Source organism: Pipistrellus hanaki (assembly GCF_964339955.1).
Source record: "Pipistrellus hanaki genome assembly, chromosome: 7".
Taxonomy (NCBI): Eukaryota; Metazoa; Chordata; class Mammalia; order Chiroptera; family Vespertilionidae; genus Pipistrellus; species Pipistrellus hanaki.
Window position 1 is genome coordinate 3,856,479 of NC_140509.1, and position 19,982 is coordinate 3,876,460.

Consider the following 19,982-nt stretch of genomic DNA (forward strand, 5'->3'; position numbering starts at 1 on the left):
TTTTTAAATTTAAGCATAGTTGATATACAATATTACATTAGTTATAATAGTTGCAGGTGTACAATATAGTGATTTACATTTTTATACCTTACATGTGATCACCCCACTTATTCTAGTGATCATCTGTCACCATCAGACTTATCACAGTAGATTGACCATATTCTCTTTCGTCTTTTCCACCCATCCTCCCACCTCCTCCCTGCTGGGAAGTAATGATGCCTTTGGTCTCTCTTTCTGAGCTTTGTTTTGTCTGTTCATTTGTTTTAGATTTTTAGATCCCACATATAAGAGAAACCGTACAGTATTTATCTTTCTCAGACTGACTTATTTCGCTCAGCATAATACACTCAGATCACCCATGTTATCACAAATGCCTATTTTTTACCTTAGTGTAGCCATACCATTTTTATTTAGTTAGTAATTACATGATGTACCCATTCTAGGTTTCACACTCAATCTCTGAGAATGAGAATACAAACAGTAGATCAGATCAAAGTAATAAATTTAATGATGTCGACAGCTATCCTGTGGTTGTGTAAAAGAACATCCTTTTCTTAGTAAATACACACTGAAGTATCTATACTAATAAAAGGGTAACATGCTAATGAGCCCAGATACACACCCTCAGTGCCATCACCACACTCAAGCTAGTGAACATAGCCACCAGCCCTAAGACTTCCTTGTGACCCTTGGTGAACCATCCCCTTGTTTTCCCATGTTCCCCTTTGAGCCCAGAAACATTTTATTATTCCTGTGGGGGTTCCTGTGGTCAGGCTGCTCACACTGCCCTGTCTGCGCCGCCCATGGCCCACCCGCCCTTCTTTTCCCTGGGACCCTGCCCTATCTGCCTGCATTTCACACTAACTTCTCTCATAGGGTAATGAGAATGAGTTGAGATGCCCTCCCACCCCTTGTATGTTCCTGAAACAACTTATGTAATGGTGTTACATCTTCATTAAATGCTTGGAAGAGTTTAATGAAGTGAAAGCACCTGAGTCTGGCATATGCTTTATGGAGAGGTTTTCAGCAGCAAATCTTCAATTTCTGTATTAGATACAGGGCTGTTTGGGATCATTCCACTTTCTTTACTGACCTTTGGTAGTTTGCATTTCTTCAAGGAGTTTTTCCATTTCTCTAAGTGGTCCAAATTATAAGGATAATGTTTTCCATATATTATTTTATTATAATTTTAATTTCTGGATAATATGCAATGATGGCTCTTCTATCATTCTTGATATTTGTGAATTGTGTGTTCTCTCTTCCTGATCAATCTCACTGGAGGTTTGTCAATTTTAATGACCTTCTCAAAGGATTATATTGTGTTTCATTGGTTTCTTCTATTATTTTTTCTGATTTTCATACCATTGATTTCTACTCTATATTTTCTTTCTTTGGCTTAATTTGGAATTACCTTTCTATTTGATTTTCCAGGTTCTTGTTCTTTATTGTTGTTAACCCTCACCAGAAGACATTTTTCCATTCATTTTTAGAGAGAGTGGAAGGGAGAGGTAGAGACAGAGAAACATCAATGTGAAAGAGACACATTGATTGGTTGCCTGACCAGGGCTGGGGACTGACCCTACAACTGAGGTATGTGCCTTGATTGGAATCGAACCCGGGACCCTTCAGTCCATGGGGCAACACTCTATCCACTGAGCAAAACCAGCTAGGACCAGTTTTCCCGGTGCTAAGGAAGAATCTCAGTGCACTGATGTGAGGTTTTTCCTCATTTCTGACATAAGCATTTGTGCTGTCATTGTCCATTGGAGCCCGCTTCTGATGCATTGCATAAATTGTGATCCATCATGTTCTCTTTCATTCGCCTCAAAATGCTTTCTAAGTCCTCTTCTAATTTCTCCTCTCACCCATGTTTTATTCAGAAAAACTGTTTTTTAATTTTTTAAATATTTAGTAATATATTTTTGCATTGATTTCTAACTTAATTTCCTTCTGGTCAGTGAACAAACTGTGTATGATTTTAATCATTAAAAATTCATTAATCCTTAAATTCCACCCACTTCTCCTCTTCCCTTCTCACTCTCCACCAAAAAAACTACTTTTGACATAATTCAGGGTCCATTCATGTTAAAATCACCTCATAGAATAGAAATGCATAGATACTTCCTTGATCATGTGTGTGTGTGTGTGTGTGTGTGTGTGTGTGTGTGTGCTTCATTGAAGTTAAGGGCTCTTGTTTGGGAAGACATAATGAGCTCTTATGGTTTTATTCAAATACAGTCATCAGCCCTAACCAGGTTGGCTCAGTGGATAAAGTGTTGGCCTGGTCAAGGGCATGTACCTTGATTGCACGCACATCCCCAGTAGGGGGTGTGCAGGAGGCAGCTGAATGATCTTTCTCTCTCATCAATGTTTCTAACTCTCTCTCCCTCTCCCTTCCTCTATGTAAAAAAATAAAAATAAAAAATAAATAAATAAATAAATAAATAAATAAATAAAATATATTTTTAAATACAATTATTCAATTTTTAAACTATATGCATATATTCTGCTGACTATCTTTAAATAAAGAGTAAAATGTCACTCTGAGACATGAAGAAGGCACTAGATGGTGGCAGGGACCACCAAAGCTCTCGGGAAGGACAGTGGCCTGCTCCAGAGTGCAGGCACAGGAGGTGCTTGGAGCCTGCGGGCTTGTAGTGTTAATGTCTTTCCTGTTAGAACATGTAAAACACTGAGCTCCTTGGACTCCAGGCAAAAGCAGGCGTTGGGATCCTCTTCATTTCATGCTTCTTTGCTTCTCAAACATCCCGAACGGCCTGTCAGATTGCATCACATTTTGGAAACAAGGAAGGAACAGTCAGGGAAATCAGAGCTGGGTGGGCTGCCTGCCACCCTCTGGCACCTCCCAGTCCAGATGTGAGAAGGAAGGAGAAGGGGAAGTGCAGTGTCGCCACCTGCTGGTGAACATCACCCAGGTAATTAGAGCTACAAAGAGTGTCTTGAACTTCCAGTAGAAGAAATTGCTTTAGCACTGTTATATACATCAAAAGAGACAAAATATAACTCTGAAATTTTTTGAAACGTAAGTTAGTCCTTTGAGAATGTACAATTAGGATTTTTTCATCCTCCTCAAGGGATTGCTAGCATCCTCGTTATTGCTTGTGGCTTCTGCTGCAATCTTCTCCTCTCCCTGTCTCTTCCATCTCCCAGACCTCCTCTCCCATGCTGCCTTTCCAGCAGCACCAGCTTCCTGCGTTCAGTTAGCCTCCTTTGTTTTCCATTTCTTCCCGGCATCTAACATTTCAGATATGAACTGTTTCCTGTCTTCTTCCTGTCCTTTTATGTATAATGAGCTATTTTGACTAGCTTTTTTTACTTCCTTTCTGGTAGCTTAAAAGTGAGTTTTATCATTGATTGCTTTTATTTTGTTTCTGGTCTTATAATCAAAAATTTCATCACTACATATGTAACTATTTGTACATTTCCGTTATCCTCCTTGATGCCTTTAAATTACTTGAACATTATCCATCCAAAGATTAAAGTATTCCCTAATATCAGGAAAAAGACTTTTAGGTTCATTCTATTCACCTTTCCTAGAACACTTAGTATACAGAATTTAGAGGTTGCTGCATTAATCTTTCTTGATATATTTTCTTCGTTTCTGTAGCTCATGGTAGCTAGAACAGGGCCTTTGCCTTATTCTCTCTCAGATCTTCTATTTTGTTGTAACAATAGGACCCTTTCCTGAGAGTCCCTTCGACAAGTGCTCCATAATTCTTCACGGGTCTTAAGAGTGCTCCCTCATAACCTTCACAATGAACAGGTGAAAATGGAACTGCAGCATTGTCACAGCTTGTCTTCTCTTCTTTAAGAATCCCCTTGTACATGTTTACCTCCTTTTGCCTGCTGTCTATTTCAGTCCCTCTGTCACTGGCAGACACAAATGGGAAAATTAAATCGGGTAGAGAACTCAGATGTGAAAAAGGTGACTTAACAACCAACTCCAGACATACAAAGAATTATTAAAAAAAAAAAAATACTATGAACAACTCTACTCCAACAAACTGGACAACCTAGATAAAGTGGACATATTCCTAGAAAAATACAATCTTCCAAAACTTAGTCAGGAAGAATAATAAAAAAAAAAGAATAGTCTGATAAATACTGATGAAATTGAAGCAGTCATAAGAAAACTTCCAGCAAACAAAAGCCCTGGTCTAGACAACTCCGCAGGGAAGTTTTACCAAACATTCAACCAGTTAACTGCCATGAGTCCAAAATGGAAACCATCCATCCCCACAAGCCAAGATATTTTGAATTTAATCAAAAAATCAATTTGCAATGAATATTATAAAAATAAATATATTTCTCACAATTTGGGTGTTCCTGAATATTTTTAGTTGAAATTTCTCACGAAAATTTATTTTAAAGTTTGTCTATAGATGTTTATGGTAGGCAAATAGTTAAAGAAGAACTAAAACATATCCTCAGACTATTCAAAAAATTCAAGAGGAAAGCACACTTCCAAGCTCTTTCAATAAAGCTAGCATTACCCCAATCCCAAAACCAAATAAAGACACAATGAAGACAGAAAATTAAGGCAATATCTCTGATGAACATAGACGCTAAAATCCTCAACAAAAGTCCAACCAATCAGATCCAGCATTGCATTAAAAAGATCATACACCATAACCAAGTGGGGTTTATTCCAGGAATGCAAGATTGGTACAATATTCACAAATCAATAAATGTTATACATCACATAAACAAACTGAGAGACAAAAATTCACATAATCATATCAATTGATGCAGAAAAAGCATTTGACAAAATGCAACACTCTTCCTTAATAAAAACTCTCAGCAAAGTGGAAATAGAGGAATCATACTTCAACATAATAAAAGCCTTAAATGACAAACCTACAGCCAATATCATACTCAATGAGCACTAAATAACCATTTCACCTAAGAACAAGAACAAGACAGGGATGCCCACTTTCACACTCCTGTTTGATATAGAACTGGAAGTGCTAGCCATACAAATCAGACAAGAAGAAGAGCTAAAAGGCATCCAAATTGCAAAAGAAGAAATAAAACTGTCATTATTTGCAAATGACATGATATGATACTTAGAAAACCCTAAAGATTCCATCGAAAAACTAGTAGAATTAATAAATGAATTTGGCAATGTAGCAGGACACAAAATTAATACCCAGAAATCTATGGCTTTTTTATACACCAACAATGAACTCACAGAAAGGGAAACTAAAAAAAAAAAAAAATCCCATTTACCACTGCAACAAAAAATTATGATACCTAGGAATAAACTTAACTAAGGAGATAAAAGACCCGAACTCAAAAAAACTTCAGGACATTGAAAAAAATAGATAGAGGAAGACAAAAACAAATGGAAGAATATACCATGTTCATGGATTGGTAGAATAATCAAGATCATTAAAATGTCCATACTACCCAAAGCAATCTATAGATTCAAAGCAATCCCTATTAAAATGCCAGCATATTGCACAGACCTAGAACTCCTAAAATTCATATGGAATAAAAAAAAGACCCCAAGTAGCCGCAGTAATACTGAGGAAGAACAAAGTTGGAGGGACCATAATTCCAGATACCAAGACATATTATAAAGCCACTGTTCTCAAACTGCCTGGTATTGGCACTAGAACAGACAGAACAGAACAGAGAATGCAGAAATCAACCCAAGCCATTATACTCAATTAATATTTGTCAAATGAGTCAAGAGCATACAATGGAGTCAAGATAGTCTCTTTAATAAATAGTGTTAGGAAAATTGGAAAGACACATGCAAAAAAATGAAACAAGACCATTAACTTATGCTATACACAAAAATAAACTAAAAATGGATAAAGTACTTAAACATATGATGGAAAACCATAAAAAGCTTACAAAAGTCCATAGGCAACAAAATATCAGATATATGTCATAACAATATCTTTACTAATACAGTTCTTAGGGCAGTAGAAACTAAGAAGAAAATAAACAAATGGAACTCATCAAAATAAAAAGCTCTGTACAGAAAAAAAAAAGAAAGAAAGAAAAGAAAACAAACAAACAAACAAACAAAAAACAAACCACTACCAAAACAAAAAGAGAGCCCACTGCATGGAGAACATATTGGCCAATGTTACATCTGATAAGGGTTTAAGTTCCAAAATTTATAGGGAACACATACAACTTAACAAAAGGAAGATAGTCAATCAAAAAATGGGCAAATGGCCTAAATAGACACTTTTTGAAAGAGGACATACAGAAGGCCCAGAGACATATGAAAACATACTCAAAGTCACTAATAACTTGAGATATACAAATCAAAATGAGGAGATACTATCTCACACCTGTCAGAAAGGCTAACATCCACAAATCAACACATGACAAGTGCTAGCAAGGATGTGGGGGAAAGAAACCCTGGTGCACTGCTGGTGAGAATGCAGACTGATGCAGCCACTGTGGAGAACAGTGAGGAATTTCCTAAAAAAACTAAAAATGGAACTCCCATTTGACCCAGTAATAGACGCACTTCTAAGAATATGTCCCAAGAAAACAGAAACACCAATCAGAAAGAATATATGCACAAAGAATATAGCAGCACAATTTACAAAGTTAAGTGTCCATCAGCAGATGAGTGGATTAAAAAACTGTAGTACATCTACATAATGGAATACTATGCTGCTGTAAAAAAGAAGGAACTCTTACCATTTGCAACAGCATGGATGGAGCTGGAGAGCATTATGCTAGGTGAAATAAGCCAGTCAGTGAAAGATAAATATCACATGATCTTACTAATTTGTGGAATATAATTAACAACTTAAACTGATGAACAAAAATAGATCCAGAGACATACAATATCCAACAAGCATTTAAACCTTAGAGGGAAGGTTGGCGAAGATTGGGGTGAGGGGGTAAGGGATCAACCGAAGGACTTGTATGTATGCATATATGCATAACCAATGGACACAGACAGTAGGGGGGTGAGGGTAAATGCTGGAGGGTGGGAGCTGCCAGAGAGAGGTCAGTGGAGGGAAAAGGAGACATGTGTAATACTTTAAACAATAAAGACTTTAAATTTTAAAAAACAGAAGAGCTAGTAGGAATTACATTATTAAATATCAGAATCACTGTCTTTGCAAGGCCCATCTGCTTCTTTAACTTGATCCTTGTGAGAGGCCATGTGACTGGACGTCAGTACACAGGCCTTTGCATCACAACAAGGTAGCCAATGACCTACAGTTCTCCCACTTCTGTATTTGCAGCTGGAAGACCTTTGTGTGAGAGCACGTTGTGCACACTGGAGCTCAGCAGATCTGAGTTCAGCTTCCTTGAGAAAGCTGCACTGTGCTTTCCATGGGGATAAAGGGAAATGAAGACAGAAAGGCGAATAAGATCCCAACCAAATACAGAGGCATTCCAACTCTCACACACCAAACCCATTTACAACCATTCAAAAACCAGAGAACCCTGTGCAAACTGCAAAAACAGCCACGAATACTTTGCACCCCCTGATCTGAGCTGGCTCTGGACTTGCTTCGATAACAGGAGGGAGTGGAAGCGATGCTGTGGGTTCTGTTAGGCTTAAGAGGCCCTGCACCAGGGAGCCTTCCAGCACCTTCTGAATGAGCCTCAGTCAGCCTGTGGGAGGGCAAACCCACATGAGGGAGGACCAGCAGCTGGGGTCTGGCCAAAGACCTGTGGGGAAACCCACCTGAGGGCACCTGTGCCCAGCCCTGAGCATCGAGACGGCCCGAGTGGGCCCAGAACACTTTACTCTTGCGGAACCAGGAGAAAACCATTAAGTTCTGGACATGATTGTTACATGGAAACATCCTCCTGATGCCACCCTCTTCAGAGAAATCTATTTCCGGGTGATTTCCAGGGCTCCTATGGTCCACAGGCATGACTGCCACAGGGAGGAGGCCCTATGCATGAGGGAGAACTTAGGGGCTGTCGCTGGGCTAGGCATGATGTTCTCAAACCATTATTGTTATTGATATTACTACATAGTAGTTCTCATCTGGGAATACATGCCATGTGCCAGGCACTGTACTATATTAAAACCTTATAATTTGTAAATATTATAGTTTCATGTCATCATAGAAACTATCAGAGTTTTCACCCCGTTTCTAGGAAAGAACCCTAAGGCTCCTGCATTTTGAGGATTTGCCCAGGCTGGCACAGCGGATGAAATGACAAACAGTCTGAGTACTTGTTCATTTGATGACAAAGCCCGGCTTCCTTGTACTTTGCCACTCTGGGCTCTGACGTGTTGTAAAGCATTTTTAATGGTTGTGATAGTGGAGGTCTTGACCTTTAGAGTAGAAACTGTAATGCTTCATAAGCAGGGCTGTATCGGGAAAAAGTAGCTGGAAGTCAGAACTTGAAGAATTTGAAAATATACAGGTTTTAGAGACTATTTAGTTTCTAAATAGTTTTTAATATTTTTTTTATTGATTTCAAAGAAAAAAGGAGAGAGATAGAGGGAGAGAGAGAGAGAGATAGAAACATCAATGATGAGAGAGAATCATTGATTGGATGCCTCCTGTATGCCCACCAATGGGGATGGAGCCTGCAACCCCAGCATGTGCCCTGACTGGCAATCTAACCGTGACCTCCTGGTTTATAGGTCAACATATCAAACACTGAGCCATGCCAGTGAGGCTCAAGTAGAAGCTCTTGTTTCCCAACAGCAAGCCCCCTAAAAATGATGAGGTTCAAATATCTATCTTAATTACTTCAGGGCATTGGACTCTGAATCCACGCAGAAGGAGACCCCTCCCCTGCAAGGCCTCATGACTTGCCTTGTGACATTTTATCTCTACCTCTGACTACTGTGTGAGCCTGGGCACCTCACCTCTTAGCTGCAGGGTCCCCCTGATAAAATAGGACTGGTATTAGAGCATGGCAGGTACATGTAAGGAGTCCTAGGAATCCATTCCAAGTGCAGTGTGTGTATATCCTCACAACAGCCGAAGAGGGTGCTGTCAGTGCCCCCAGCCAAAGGCACCAGGAGCACACAGGTGGTGAACAAGCTGTTATGTCATCGCAGTGAGGGAGACACTCGCTTTGGGGAATTGTGAGGCATCGCAGTCAGAGGGTGCTGGATCCAAAGAAGCAGAATCAGGAGGAAACGTCTGTTCAGAGAATTATTGCAGGACCAGTTTACACAGTTGTGGGGAACTAGGCAAGTCCAAGACCCACAGGACAGACCACTGTCAGGAGGGCAGCTGGAACTCTTGGCACAGCCGAAGCCAAAGCCCGGAGCAGAAATCACTCCCTCGGGGAAGCCTCACTCTGTGCGTGGGACTCCAGCTGATGGATCGGCTCAGTCACATTATCCAGCATGACCTCCGTCACTCAGTCAATGGATTGTCACATCTACAAAATGTCAACACTTGATTGACTCTCTGGGGACTATAACCTAGCTGTCACATAAAACTGTCAGGGTTTGGGCTTGTAGTTGATCTTGGGAAGGATTTAAGAAATAGAGACTTTAGCCCTGGCCTGTTTTGCTAAGTGGATAGAGCATCAGTCCCCAGACTGAAGGGTTTTCTCCTGGTTCCGTAAGAGTAAAGTGTTCTGGGCCCACTCGGGCAGTCTTCATGCTCAGGGCTGGGCTCAGGTGCCCTCAGGTGGGCTCCCCCACAGGTCTGCAGCCTCAAGTGGTTGAGGCTGGTTAAGGGCATGTACAATACTTGCGGGCACATCCCCAGTAGGGGGTGTGCAGTAGGCAGCTGGTCGATGTTTCCCTTTCATCCATGTTTCTAACTCTGTATCCCTCTCCCTTCCTCTCTATAAAAAAATCAATAAAATATATTTTTTTTAAAAAGAAAAGAAAAAGAAATAGAGACTTTGTCATTAATGGGATTCTGTTAGGAAGTGGGTGCTGGGGGTAAATAGTTCTATAATTGGGTATCTTTTTTAAATAATATTTTTATTGACTTCAGAGAGGAAGGGAGAGGGGGAGAGAAATAGAAGCATCAATGATGAGAGAGAATCATTGATCGGCTGGCTGCCTTCTGTATGTCCCACACTGGGGATCAAGCTCACAACCTGGGCATGGAATCAAACCATGACCTCCTGGTTCATAGGTCAATGCTCAACCACTGAGCCATGTGGATTGGGCATATTATTGGGCATCTTAATAAATTTTACATGCAAGTAGGAAAGGTATTACTGAAGCTGAAGCTCCAATTGATAGAAACGCAGCAGTCAGCTCTGGCTGGGTAGCCGTGTCTGGATATGCCAAGGCTGGGGTTTCAGTCTCTGATCACATACAAGAAGCAACCAATGAATGCATAAATACATGGAACAACAAATAGATGTTTCTCTCTTGCTCATCAATCAATTAAAAAATAACATAAAGGAGTAGCAGTCATTCACGTTACCCAGGAGAGAGGTGTGCTTGGCCATTTTTGTGACTGTTCGTGTTTTGGTTATTTAGGTTTGTGAGAACCAGCAGGCACACACAGAGAGGAGATTCTGATTTCATACCTTCCCACCTGTGGGAACCATGCCAGGTCCCCAGATAGTCAAGGCCAGTGGAGCACAGAGGCCTGGTTATTAATACACCAGAATGATCAGAGGCTGCTCTGGGCATGTGCCTAAATGAAGTATTCAAGGACTCTGAGCCTGGGAAACCTAATCAGGCCAAGATACCATGAGCAGGTGTAAGGATACATGGCACACTGTGCCCTTCTGTAGCCAGTATGAATGATGTCACAGTTGGCACAGAGCCTTCTCTGTCTAAGTCAGCGATTCTCAACCTGTGGGTAGCGACCCCTTTAGGGAGTCTAACGACCCTTTCACAGGAGCCAACAACAACATCCTGTGTATCAGATATTTACATTATGATTCATAACAGGAGCATAATTACAGTTATGAAGTAGCAACAAAAATAATTTTATGGTTGGGAGTCACCACAACATGAGGAACTGTATTAAAGATTCAAAGCATTAGGAAGGTTGAGAACCACTGGTCTAAATGGTGTAAAAGTAGATTACTGACTAGCTAGTGGCTGGAGTAGGCTGGAGTCAGTTGAGGATGGAGTGAGAAGTTTGCTAGAGAATGGAGAGAGAGAAGCTCGGATGAAGTGTGGGAGCAATTCTAAAGAGAGCAGCAGGGCAGGAGAGGAGACAGAAGAAGCTGCTGAGCCAGAGCTCAGATACCACTACCACGTGAGGCAGTGAGTCTAGGAGGCAGTGAGTGGCTGGTCAGATAACAGCTGTGGGTACAGAGACTGATGCTGTTTTATGGGGAAAAGATATGCATTCACCAGCTGGTGTCCGGCTGCCTGCCTGTTTGGACTTTGCTGTGAGGACTGTTCTTGTCTGATGGCTATATGGCCATGGCTTCAGCAGTAAAGACTCATTCTTATATACCCAAACCTCCCATGGCTTCTCTGTCTAAGACCCAGCGCAGCATCCTAGGAGGTCCAGCCCCAGGCGGAGGGGCTCAAACCCAACACCTGTTACTAGTGAGCAGAGAATAAAGGAGGGAATTGGACTGAGTTCCCAACAGTAAATACAGCGGGCAGGGTTTGAGAAGACCCAGTCCTGGTGAGTTGGATAGGAGACTTTAGAATACATGGACTCACAGCCACTCAGAACAACGCAGAGCACCAGAGCTCCTGCAGGGCTCTGGCTTGGCTCTGACACCTCCTTTGATGGAGAATTCCCTCAGGTCCACTCTGAGCAGAGGCTGCATCAGAGCCTCAGAACCTGGGGATTTCCCAGTCCCTGCCAGGCCTCCTAGTACCGGATCCAGCCGGTATCACTGGTCCTGAAGGTAGGGCTAGGAGGTTTAAGAGAATTAAAGACAAGAGAAAGCGGAGCTTCAGGAGGACTGCTAGTCCATGGTGAGACTGCAGCAGCTTTATTAGTTGCAGGCGTACATTTATGCGGCTTTTCTGGGCATTTCTCCAAGTGCCCCTTTCCCAGGACAAGGCCGCCCGGCAGCTTCTTAAGGCGTTCTTGGAAAAGATACATAGAGCAGGCATCTGGCTAGATATCATTGAGAACAGCTTAGCTGAGAACATCCAGATAAGTCATGCATCACACGCACTCCCTAACAATGGGGCTATGGTCTGCCCTGTCCCTAGTTGACCCTGAAGGCTTAGGGGAGAGCAGGTAGGCGTCCCTACCCTATGCTCCATCCTTGCCCTCGGGCCCCACGGAACACGGCTTCCCACAGCTCCCCCTTTTTAATTTATTACAACTCAAGCGGGATGCTGTCCTTCTCTTGATGAAGCTGAAGCAGGCGGATGTCCATGGCTAACTTGTACATTTGCTTACAGATTAATCTTATACAGAAAGACAACAACATGCATAAAAGTACCAGGAAATTTGCTACTGCAATTAGGCCTATTACTCCATGAAGGAAAGCACTTGTAGTTGGGAAGTTGTCCCATAGCCGGGATACAAACTCCGAGGCTTCTCTGGCTATATCAATATCAAGCTTTGGTGCGTTCAGCAAATTTTGGATTTCTCCATGCAACATTCGCAAATCAAGGGAGGTGTTTGCATCATGCCATATACCCTGAAGATGCCTTTTGACATTTTCCCATGGAAACCTAGAATCATTATATTCTTTTGGGGTTATGCAAATCCATGAGAATGTGGCGTGGCATCTTAGAGAGCTTTTCACCTCCAAGTTTGCAATCTCATCGCCTAGGATTTGTACAACATCATAGAGAGCATTCACCCTTTGCTCTATTTTCCTGTCCCAGTCCTCTTGGGCAGTGTTTCCCAACCTTCTCTCATGATGAGAATCACCTGGTGGAGTTGTTAAAACACAGATTCCTGAATCCCAACTAAGAAGTGCTAAACTAGAATTTTTGGGAACATATAGGTAAAATTGAATACTTAACTAGTGCTCTAACACAGATGTTATATACAGAGCACTAAGTTAGGTATGCAATTTTACCTATATGTTCTCAAAAATTCTAGTTTAGCACTTCTTAGTTGGGATTCAGGAATCTGTGTTTTAACAACTCCACCAGGTGATTCTCATCATGAGAGAAGGTTGGGAAACACTGCTCTTGGGTTTGTAGTGCTTGCGTTACATTGTAAGCCAGGTTGTTTACATAGTCTGCTGTCTGAATGGAAGTCGTTAACAATATGGCAGATGCAGTGGCATAAGCAATTGAAGTGATTAAGGCAGTGATACCCGCTATTAACAATCCTACAAATCTTTTCGTTCGGCCTAAGGCCCTTTCTACTGTCTGAAGCACAGCAAGCCCCATGTCAGAGTACCACTCTTGGGTGGTGTTAACTGGCAGGAGGACAAATACAGGTTGATATAAGATTAACAAGGAAGGGGTAGTGCCATTAATGCAATTGGTTAGACTGCAATTATTACAGGTGAGGCTGGTTATTCCAGTTTCATTATCTAGGCCAGTGTTTCCCAACCTTCTCTCATGATGAGAATCACCTGGTGGAGTTGTTAAAACACAGATTCCTGAATCCCAACTAAGAAGTGCTAAACTAGAATTTTGGGGAACATATAGGTAAAATTGTATACATAACTAGTGCTCTAAGACAGATTTTATATACAGAGCACTAAGTTAGGTATGCAATTTTACCTATATGTTCTCAAAAATTCTAGTTTAGCACTTCTTAGTTGGGATTCAGGAATCTGTGTTTTAACAACTCCACCAGGTGATTCTCATCATGAGAGAAGGTTGGGAAACACTGATCTAGGCTAATATTAAAATTACCCAGTAACAAGGCATAAGGTTCAGGTACACCACATGCGGACACGCTCACATTCCAGCTGTTCCCCGAGCCACTAATGACTCCCCTTTGCGGCTGCACCGTCACATTCTCCTTCCCGACAGTGACATAGTCCATGGCGGCCACCATTTTCCACAAATCTCTTTGGTAAGTAATATTGTCCATTGTCCAAAGTCCAGTCACCAGGTTCTGGGGGCGAAAGTCGTTATCAGTGTCGGCCCAGTCACACAGCTTTCCCTGGCACACTGTCACATTACTGTGGTAGGTCCTCCACATTAGTCCCATTTCGTTTCTAGATGGCTCCAGCCACAGGCGGTCTAGTCGATCCCTCAGCTTTGCCACCTGACTTCGAGGCATGGCGCACACACCGCTCGGGTAGCCACCGAGGATTCTCGTCTCCTGTTGGGAAAACACAAACATAGCCTCTCCCCCACATTAGTACGGGGTTGGGACCATGCATTTCATTAGTCAACGGGCCTCTCCAATACACCTCAGGGAATGTCCTTGCCTGTGGATTCCAGAACCTTTGGGCTGCCGACCGGCCCTTGTTATCCACTTGCAGAAAATTTAAAATGAATATAGTATGATTAAGTATATTTTGAGGAGTTAGGGTGTATTACTCCCCCTTCTTAACTTTAAAATTTTGATTCTTAAGAGTCTGATGGGCACGCTCGACAATCCCCTGTCCTTGGGGATTATAGGCGATGCCGTGCTTGAGTTGGATACGGTATTGATGACAGAAATGAGAAAAGGCTTTGCTATAATAGGCGGGGGGAATTGTTGGTGTTCAGTTGTTGGGGGACCCCTAAAATAGAAAGACAGTAAAGCAGATGGGCGATGCAATGTTTAGCTCCTTCACCAGCCCTGGCAGTGGCCAGGATGAAATGGGAAAATGTGTCAATAGTTATATGAACATAGCGAGAACGGCCAAATTCAGGAATGTGAGTGACATCCATTTTCCATAGTTGATTGGGTTTTAGTCCTCGAGGATTAACCCCATAATGCGGTACGGGAAGTATTTGGGGGCATCGCGTGCACGTCTTTACTATTTGTCGTGCAGTTTCTCGGGGAATCTTAAATTGCCATCGGAGGGCTCTAGCTGATTGATGATGGATAGAATGGGATCGTTTAGCTTGCTCGACATTATCTAGAGCCTGAAGAACACAAACCTGGGTATGTAAGAAAGCTGCTTGATTACCAGCAGCTAGGGGCCCTAAAAGGTTAGAGTGGGCCCGTACATGTCTAATAAAGCAGGGGCTAGACCGGGAATGTAGGATCCCTTGTATATCTTGAAATAGCTGCTGAATGGTGTCAATGCAAGCTGAATTAATGTGCTTTATAGAAGCTGTTTTAATAATTTTTGATATATTTACCATATAAGTACTATTACTATAGATTGATGGGCTCCGTAGTAAAATCTGTTAAGGCATAAATAAGAGCTTGTATTTCTACTGAAATATAAGAGGTTTGAAGGATCTTTGCTCCTTTGCTGTAGTATATCTAGCCTCTTTAGAACTGGATCTATCTGTAAAAATCGTTAATACTTGAGATAAAAATTTTCTTTTAATGTGGTAGTTATTAATACTATTCTTTGTATTAGAAATAAATCAAGTCCCTAAGCTAGGGTTCCCGGTAGAATATAAAATATTAAGTATTTTGACTTCTATGTAGAAGGGTGTGTACACCGACCTTCCTCTTGGGCAACTTGTAGTAATGTACAGGTGCTGACTGCTATCATGGTAAGGTATTTTTACTTTAAAAATAAAGCAAATTTATTTTTGAATTTATAAGCCATAAATGTTGCCTTGCCTTTAGCTTAATTAAAATGTAGGCGGCCATATACAGTTAGGATTCAATTATTTATAAAATATTGGCTTCTCATATAACTTAATTTATATGATATTGATTATATTGTAAAAGCTAATTTATAAAGTAACTTAAGTAGGTATTTTTAATTTTAAAAAAATGGCAAAGAAACTTATTCAGTAAAACTTATAGGTTTGATACTTTATTGGTCTGATCTAAAAGCATGGCTTTTGTCTTTCTTGAAATTCTACTGCTGTTGAAAAATTTGGCTATATTTAAGAAATATATTGTTTTTGCCTTTCTTATAGGCGAAAACTTTTATAATATTTAATATATACCTATTAATTTTTATTCGATAAGGCTTTCCATGCAATTTTAAGTATATTAGATCTGTTTTAAAAAGTTTTCCTATAAGAAGAGAGAATAAATTTCTTGTATTACTCCGGGCTCTTGAAAAGAAGAGAGGTGGGAAATGACAGAAATCCAAAATCTAATGAAGTTTCCAGTTTCATTTCAGAGGAAACCAGGTGACCTCCTCTAATGACCACCCTGCTACAGACACAGAAACCTTAGCTCTGGCGGGTGTGTTCAGTGGTTAGAGCATCGGCCTGGACATGGAAAGGTCATAGGTTTGATTCCTGGTCAAGGGCACGTAACTGAGTTGCAAGTTCAATCCCCAGAGCCACCTGTGAGAGCCAACCAATTGTTGTGAGAGGGTTCTCTCTCTCCTCCCTCCCTCTCTCACTACCTCTCTAAAAGAAAAAAAAAATCAATGGAAAAATACCCTCAGGTGAGGATTAATAAAACAAACAAACAAAAAAAACAAAAACAAAAACAAAAAAAACCCAGAGACCTTAGAAGCATTGTTTACCTTTTATGTGTTTTATAATATTCTCACTGCCCTTATCCTACTCTTTTTTATTCCCTAAAATAGAGGCAATTCTTTAAAAATAATATCAAATGTGCTTTTCCTTGGTTAAAAAAATAAAATAAAAGGAGAAAGGAATCATTGCATAAAAGATGTTCTGTTCTGAACCAGTGCTGAGGGGAGAGGACCCACAATGAATGTGTTATTAACCAGTGAAGAAATTGAGAGAGAGAACTTATGAAGCAGAGGGAGATAAGCTGAATCTCTGGGAAAGAAAATAAGTCCATGATCATTCATTCATTCTTTCTTTGTTCTGCCCATTTTAGTATTTATCTTAAGTCCACGAGGTACCAGGGCTGAGCAGAGAGGCAGGGAATAGCAGTGAACAGGCGTGTGGAATGCTGTTCCTGTGACAGGAGCGAATGCGGGAGTGCAGAGGCAGCTGGATTCTAACAGGACAGCCAGGGGAGGGGAGGGAGCAGGCACTGGGGACTGTCTAGAGGTGCAGCACTCAATGTTTCCACGTCTGTCTCTTGTCACTGCTTAACGAGATCCTTTCTCTCCTGTGTTTTGCACCTCCCTGCTCCCACCTCACTCATCAGCTGACCATGTTGGTGCCTACAGTACATGCTTCTCCCAGTCTTACGGTCCCTCGGGCCAGTACACTTTTGAATTTGATGGAGATAAGGAGTTCTATGTGGATCTGAAGAAGAGGGAGACTGTCTGGCGGCTGCCTGTGTTAAGTGAATTTGGAGATTTTGACCCACAGGGTGGACTGAGGGAAATGGCTACTATAGAACACAACCTGAACATCATGATTAAGCACACCAACTCCACCGCTGCTATCAATTGTGTGTTTCCACCATCCTGTCTCTTACCCCAATCTACCCTTCACACCAGGCCTCATCCCTTCTTGCCTGGGATAGATTCCCTTCACTCCATTAAATGCACTTTTTTCCAAGGGGTCCCAGATCTCCTCATGGTATTTATTGAACTCTCAGCCTCTCCCTTCTTACACATCACGTATTTCCATTAAATACACATTCTTGCTCCCCTATGCAATCCTGGACTCCTTCCAGGACGGGTCCCATAGACGTCCACCCTACCAAGGGGCCCACAGAGAGAAGGGCGTGGGGATGACCTGCGGGCAGTGTACAGCGGCTCACAAGCAGAGGGAACAAGAGCGCCACAGCTCTCTGATGGGGAAACGGTGGTGGGAGGGCCTTCCAGGAGGCAGGGCCCCTCAGGGCAGAGCTGCCCTTGATTCTAAGCCTAGTGCTGCTTCCTCACATAGAGGTTCCTGAGGTGACAGTATTTCCCAAGTCTCCCGTGGAGCTGGGCCAGCCCAACACCCTCATCTGTGCCATGGACAACATCTTCCCGCCCGTGATCAACATCTCCTGGCTGAGCAACGGGCGCCCCGTCATGCAGGGTGTTTCCGAAACCAGCTTCCTGACCAAGAAGGATCCTTCCTTCCTTAAGATCAGTTACCTCACCTTCCTGCCTTCTGCTGACGACGTCTATGACTGCCAGGTGGAGCACTGGGGGCTGGACCAGCCACTCCTGACGCACTGGGGTGTGTATGAGCCCCACGCCTTCGGTGCCTTCTTTCTCTGTCAAGTCAGAGACTCTGCCTTTTAGCCCCTAAATCTCATGGCCCAAAGCCCCTTTCCTGCACCTCAGGATTTCTAAAGGCAGACTGTATTATTCTCCCACAACCTGGAGCCAGGTCTTTGTAGAACCAACACCACCCCTCCCACCTGTCTTGTACACATGCTGTGAGCCATCCTTCCGCACTCTGACCCCCTCGCCTCATCCCACAGAGCCCGAGATCCCAGCCCCCATGTCAGAGCTGACGGAGACAGTGGTCTGCGCCCTGGGGCTGGCCGTGGGCCTCGTGGGCATCGTCACGGGCACCGTCTTCATCATCCAGGGCCTGCGCCCAGCTGGTGCCTCCAGACAGCAAGGGCCCCTGTGAGTCACACGCCAGAAGGAAGGTAAGGATGCCCATGTGTTGGAGCTGGGACCGGGAGACACAGGACAGGGGGAAGGGGAGTGGGAAGAGATTGTGGACACAACTGTGGTCCAAAGTCTTAGTAGAATTGGGAAACGGCATGAGGATAGCACAGGAGCCCTGAGACCTATGAATCTCATGTCTGTCTGTCACTTGCAGGTGCATTGCCAATCTTAAGAGCAGAAGAGCAGACATGCTGGGTGACCTGGCACTATTCGCTGGCCAAGTACATCTTAGTCCTCCTCGCATCCACTGCCCCTCCTGTCAGCTCTTCTCTGGGACTTAAGGTGCTGTGTCCTCTCAGAGTTCACAAACCCTTGGAATTCTCCCCCTCACTCCTGACATTTTTGCTTTTCTCCGCTGTTATCTACAATGAGATCCCTAAGATATGCCTAATCCCTTGTGGCTCTGATCTGATATCTCCATGGAAGCAATAAATCCCCTTTAGGAGGCCTTTTATTGAATTTTTTTCCTCTCTTTCATCTCACAGCTGACTAAGACATGGCTGAGAATGGCAAACCCTCATGCTTCATGTCTCTTTCACTTTATTTTACAGATATTTCATGCCCCAATAACAAAAGTGCAGCCAAATATACCCTGATAATATTTTGCTATCTTAGATGAGGTTAAGATTTCTCTTCATTTGGTTCCCTCTCTTGGCCAGTGCCTTTCCCCCCTCCCCAATTCAGGCATCAGTGAAGGTCATATGTACCCTCTGCCCTTGGTTTTGTTCAGCAGGAATACAAAACCAAGAAGGAAGTCCATACTTGCTATAACATAGCTCTCAAACATTATGAGAGGAAAGTTGGTGGAAAGGAATTTGAATTTCAAAAGTACCACAGTCAATTTTTTTCTCAAAACTTTAAATTTGGGAAGTTAATGATATTAGAAACTTTCTTCTCTTTACCTTTGAGGAGATAAGAATGCTCTAGGCAGGAGAAGAAATGGAAGTCAGTCAGGGGGGCATTGGAATGGGGCAATAATGCTTTGTCCTTACTTAGGGCTAGTAACCAGTGGGAAAGGGGTGGGAGTAGACCACGGCACACGGAGTCCCTAGGTACAGGTGTAGCTTGCCTCGCCTCCTGGATGAGCCCTGCTGGCTCACCTGTGGATGCTCCTGTGCCACCCTGGCATGTGAGGGACACGGGGTAAATAGGCTGCAGGGTGTGACCAGGCAGGTAAGCCCAATCAGCATCACCAGATCCCTGGGTCCCTGTCCACTGGGAGCAGCAGAACAGCGTGCTACACCTGCCCCGCCCTCCGCTCCTGCCTAAGGAAGGGGAGCCTGTGAGGGGGAAAGCGCCAGGGTCACAGGGATGAGATCATGCAGCAGCAGAGGTGGGCACTGGCCTGCTCTGGATTCCCTGTCTCCCAGTGGAAACCCTGGCAGGGAGATGGAGCCACAGAGGGACGCTCTGGCCCTCTTCACACCTTAGTGTGTGCGTGACCCAACGTAGAGCCATCGCCCTTTGCAAATGTTTTCCCGGCGTGGCCTCAATCTTTCTGCCCCGCGTGACTGCGTCCACACATTGCACTTAGGATGGATGATGGAACAGCCACGGTGGAGGAGGCT

At 42.9% G+C, this 19,982-nt stretch overlaps 1 protein-coding gene and 1 long non-coding RNA gene across 2 annotated transcripts in view; one reads left to right on the top strand and one right to left on the bottom strand.

Moving 5' to 3' along the window:
* Nucleotides 1-14,377, bottom strand: part of LOC311626233 — a 1,185,289-nt gene extending 1,170,912 nt beyond the window's left edge. The window contains exons 1-3 of the long non-coding RNA XR_014795658.1: nucleotides 13,681-14,377; nucleotides 13,023-13,377; nucleotides 12,131-12,717 (exon numbers count right to left, since the gene is read on the bottom strand). This is a non-coding gene — a long non-coding RNA (uncharacterized lncRNA). The remainder of the gene's footprint in view (nucleotides 1-12,130; nucleotides 12,718-13,022; nucleotides 13,378-13,680) is intronic.
* Nucleotides 14,378-14,722: 345 nt separating this feature from the next.
* On the top strand, nucleotides 14,723-18,695 carry LOC311625717 (H-2 class II histocompatibility antigen, A-U alpha chain-like; the record flags this gene model as incomplete). Its single annotated transcript, XM_084890231.1, has 5 exons — nucleotides 14,723-14,727; nucleotides 17,020-17,246; nucleotides 17,708-17,995; nucleotides 18,219-18,369; nucleotides 18,569-18,695. The coding sequence occupies 5 exons, from the start codon at nucleotides 14,723-14,725 to the stop codon at nucleotides 18,693-18,695; spliced, it is 798 nt and encodes a 265-aa protein (XP_084746357.1).
* Between the last annotated feature and the right edge of the window lie 1,287 nt (nucleotides 18,696-19,982).